Source organism: Ammodytes marinus, assembly GCF_949987685.1.
Source record: "Ammodytes marinus genome assembly, chromosome: 4".
NCBI lineage: Eukaryota > Metazoa > Chordata > Actinopteri > Uranoscopiformes > Ammodytidae > Ammodytes > Ammodytes marinus.
In genome coordinates, this window is record NC_137233.1 from 60001 (window position 1) to 64965 (window position 4965).

At 46.3% G+C, this 4965-nt stretch overlaps 2 protein-coding genes across 4 annotated transcripts in view; both read left to right on the forward strand.

Moving 5' to 3' along the window:
* Positions 1 to 1101, forward strand: part of pik3c2b (phosphatidylinositol-4-phosphate 3-kinase, catalytic subunit type 2 beta) — a 57045-nt gene extending 55944 nt beyond the window's left edge. For all 3 annotated transcript variants that reach the window (XM_080026939.1, XM_080026941.1, XM_080026940.1), the window contains one exon: positions 1 to 1101. This exon is cut by the window's left edge and continues 885 nt beyond it. The gene's annotated coding sequence lies outside the window, so the exon portion shown is untranslated.
* A 3336-nt stretch (positions 1102 to 4437) lies between these two features.
* ppp1r15b (protein phosphatase 1, regulatory subunit 15B) overlaps positions 4438 to 4965 on the forward strand; it is a gene marked incomplete at its 5' end in the record, with an annotated part of 6718 nt that continues 6190 nt past the window's right edge. Inside the window, one exon of the mRNA XM_080025785.1 lies at positions 4438 to 4936. Coding sequence (XP_079881911.1) covers positions 4438 to 4936 — 499 coding nt within the window. The remainder of the gene's footprint in view (positions 4937 to 4965) is intronic.

Below are 4965 nucleotides of genomic sequence, written 5' to 3' on the forward strand. Positions count from 1 at the left end.
ACTCTGTGTGTGTCAGAGAAGTGAAACATTTCCTAAGGTTTATTCTCATAACTGAATTAACAAACTTTCCTCACAGGAAAATGTGATCCCTGGAACACTGTTTGAAGTTAGAAAGCTTCCTGAAAAGTTACTGTTTCACTGTTGTTGTTTACAGCAGCAGGGCCCACAGTTTGGTTTACAAACATATTCTAGTCTTACGTTTGGTTCCAGGTTCCTCAAAATAATGTAGTTTTGATTAATTCAATACTGAGAATTACATGTAGAGAAAATATGTTTAGTAAACTAACTGCAGGCTCTGTGAATGTAAACAAACCCTCCTCTGAAACTACACACTGCAGCTTTAAAGTTTAGTTTTTAATGAATCATTTCAATACATTCTTTTTACCTTAAAGTTTATTTTTCCCTTTAGCTTTCCCGCTTCACGTTCTCCTGATAGACAAAGGGAAAAGCTCCACTAACGCGTCACTAACCTTCACACTGTTGCTTTAATATGCAGGGTTATAGCCCTCTCCCATAGCACACTGTGGGCGCACGGTTCTACTAAACCCCGATTCAATTCTAAATCTACTTTCTTTATTTTATGACCGATGTCTGTAGCCTGGTCCTACCAGACCATAGCCTGGTCCTACCAGACCATCGTACTTCATTTCATTTGTACAGAAGGTCTGGAATCACTCAATTGATAAAACGTTAACTATCCCACCTTCACACTGGGGGAAATAGCTGATCCACCTTTAGTCTGGAAGGTCGGGATCGTGACGCCACTAATTCACTGATTGTTTTTCTTCATTTAGATGTTTACATGATTCCTTTATTTTGATGAACTATTAATGCTTTGCTATTCACCAGCGTAGTGTCAGAGAGAGAGGGAGAGAGGGAGAGAGGGAGAGAGAGAGAGAGAGAGGGAGAGAGAGAGAGACAGAGACAGACAGAGAGAGAGAGAGAGAGAGAGGGAGAGAGAGCGAGACACAGAGAGAGACAGAGACAGACAGAGAGAGAGAGAGAGAGAGAGAGAGAGAGAGAGACACACAGAGAGAGACAGAGACAGACAGAGAGAGAGCGAGAGAGAGACAGAGACAGAGAGAGAGAGAGAGATATTAACCTGAAACACTACGCTGGTAAACATGATGGAGAGATTGAGAATGAGGTGTGAGCTTTGGGATGTGAACAGGTTTACTGTCGACAGGGTTCCTAGCAGGACATTAATTTTTAGTTATTTCCTTACTGTCTAAAATGTATTTATAAAAACAAAATGACATGCACACACACACACACACACACACACACACACACACACACACACACACACACACACACACAGACCGAACCATTTAATTACATTATAAGCATCTAACTTTTCATACTTGGATGCTAATTATGAACTGAAAAATCTTCCGAGATTCAAGATAATTTGAGTCTGCAGAAGTATAGAACTATGACCTGTGAGATGTGAGCGGAGTAGGAACCCTGTACAGATTAGATAGATATAAAGGCAGGTGTGTGTGTGTGTGGTGCTGAGTTGTCATGGTGAAGTGGACCTTTGCAGAGCGTGTTTGTCCCTGCGTTCCAATCCCCATACTTCCCTACTATTTAGTATGCCAGAAAAAGATTTAGGATGTCCCGATACATGCAGGTCAATTGCAGTATGCTGTAAATACCCAGATGTCCCACTAACTCCAATAACTTTTTGGAGAATTCGTCTTTATTCTTGACATTTCTCGACATAATAAAAAAAAATCTTCCATATCTGATTTTTAAAAAAAAAATTCTCTCTCCTGTCTGTGGCCCTAAAACTCTTCTGTGCTTTAGTATGTAGTGTAGTAAAAAGACTAAAACTCTTCTGTACTTCAGTATATAGTGTAGTAAAGGGAAAGAGTGTGTGATTTGGAGCGCAGGGAGTGTGTGTTGTATATACTCTGACCCTAATGTGACTGCGCCTCTTTATTAACGTGAAACTTTCATTTGGGAAAAAACATGTTTTGTATTATTTGCACTACAAAATAAAACTTGAACTTAAACAGAAGATGATGAGTTTCTTCACTTCATTACACACACACACACACACACACACACACACACACACACACACACACACACACATGTACGCACACACACACACACACACACACACACACATGTACGCACACACACACACACACGCACCCTAACATGCACACAGACAGACACACACACCTACACACAATGATATACTCACACAACACACACAGACACTAACATGCACACATATGCACTTACACACATCTCACCCATACACATGACATACATGCACAGATACACACACGTGAATACACACACACCTCACACATACACGTTTTATTAGTTCTATTGAAAAATTGGTTTAAAAAAAATTATGAAACATATTTTTTTAATGTAACGAAATTACAATATTTTATTTTTAACTGTGACATCTGTTAAGCACTGATACATGTGTTTCACAGGTTAAAGCATGTCAGGGTCACACACTCTCTCACACACACACACACACTCACTCACTCACTCACTCACTCACTCACTCACTCACTCACTCACTCACACACACACGCACACACGCACATACACACACACACACGTGGCAGCAGTCAGAGTGATTACGTAGCAGTGGGTTTGTAACACCGCGACGCTCCCTGACGCAGCGTGACGCGGAAGCTGCAGCTGGTGATTGCAGACGGTCCCTCGTTCTGTCTGATGAAATCCCCGGCGGAAGCTAACGAAGCTAGCGCAGCGGCGACACACGGAGACACTAAGGCCGATTAAAGAGCCCGAAACACGGGGACAGAGGCTCCACAAACACACGGGGGAGCGGACCGACACACACTGGACTACACAGCCGAGAAAAACGGTTTTTATTCGAGGGAATATTCTTAAAATTCACCGCTGCGGAGTGAGCTCTTCCTGCTTAGCTAAGGTGCTAGCCTAGCCTGCTTATCGAAGTGGACAGCTAGCTCTATTCGTGCTAAGCTAGCAGCTAGCGGACAGAATGGCTCGTACAGCGGTGTTTGGGTCTTCGTGTGCGTTTCGTGTTTCTCCGTCCGCCAGCTGTGAGAAATCCAACCGGCCCCCACAGCTCCGCGCCGGGGAGAGCGACAGAGATAATACCCTGGTTCACTGCGACGGAGCCAACACAGCGAAATAACGATCATTTCAGATACTCCCGCACTTTGACAGCTGTCAGGCAAGGCACACGGCCCAGGTAAGTTTATTTCTATTCTATATATCACGTTTCATACGCAGAGAGGCAGTGATAAGGGCTTTAACAGATTTAGAATAGGAAGGGAACGAAGATAGATAGTATAATATAACATAAGAGTCACAATGCACAGAGGAAATATAAGATACTATATCTTTATAGCAGCGGAAGACATTTTGTAAGGTCGTGCAGCCAGCCATACACCGTGTAACCTCAACGCGTTATCTATACCATAGCTACATACATATACAAGACATTGAGTGTAGTTGATTTGATCATATAGTCAGTGTGTGTATCGCAGGCCGGAGAAGCATTATGTTTAGTTCTAATGCTAGGAAGAGTTAGCAGACAGACGTAGGAATATAGTCAGAGATGTATTTCAGCACCAGTAGATTACTGAAGTATTTATAGTTTAGTAAGAATATCTCTAGGTCCACTCTGTGACAGGCTGGAAGCCAGGGTAGAAATGTACCTGACTGGTGTAACGTGATCATCTCTCTGACTGAGCTAAAGATTTCTAATTTCTATTTTAGGTTCGGCCTGAGAACAGACTATCGCAGTATTCTCCCTGTCCTACTGGGTACACAGAGACGTCTGCACTTTGACAGCTGTCAGTCATCGAAGGCTAAACCCAACCCAACCTTAACCCAACCAACCCATCCCAACTCAACCCAGCCCAACCCAACCCAACCTTAACCCAACCCATCCCAACTCAACCAACCCAACCCAACCCAACCTTAACCCAACCAACCCAACCCAACCTTAACCCAACCAACCCATCCCAACTCAACCCAGCCCAACCCAACCCAACCTTAACCCAACCAACCCAACCCAACCGGCCCAACCAACCCGCGCTGCAATGGACTGGTGATGTCTGCTCATTCTAGTTTTGCACTTTAAATCATCTGATCAAGATGTTCCGTAGTCTGATGGGCGACGGGCAGTTTGCTCCCGGGCAGAGCTCCTCCTCCTCGGGGCTGGATGGTCAGGAAAGCTCCTGGATGGGGCTGTTCTCCAGGCCGGCCCTGTCCTTCATCCAGAGATACCTCCCAGCACCCACAGGCCGCCAGCTGCCCCGACCGGCTGCCCTGACTGACTCTGTCTGGGGCAGTGAACCAGGGGCGGTGTGGGGCAGTGAACCAGGGGCTGTCTGGGGCTCTGAACCAGGGGCGGTGTGGGGCTCTGAACCAGGGGCGGTGTGGGGCAGTGGGGGTCTGAACAGCAGCCTCATGGACACGGAGAGAGAGCTAGTGAGACATCTGGAGGACATTATGCCTCAGACCCATCGGGGCTTTAGGGGCAGCGGCTCCGGGCTGAAGGAGCCCACAGGAGGCAGACCTTTACCCTGGCTGACCCCTGACTCTCTGCAGGAGCTGGGCATCACACCGGACTCACAGGAGACACAGTTTGACCAGAACACACACAGTGGATATCTGACTAACGGCAGGACGTTGCTCCACGGACTGAGCTCTGTGTCTGCTCAGGACGGGAGGGAGAAGGAGTGGGGGCTGCCGAGAGCATCCGGGCAGAACCGCGCCTGGTGGGGGGGCTTCAGCTCGCACAACAAACTGTTTTCAGATGTTATCTGGACCCAGACCTACTCTAAAACCCCTGACAGTACTGCTGCTCAAACCCCCGACCCTACTGCTGTTAAGGCCTGTACTATGGAGACCTGCTCTGTGTCCGTCTCAGCAGCCCCTACTGTGGACACTACCATTTTGGACACCAGTACTGTTAAGACCTGCTCTGTGGTAACT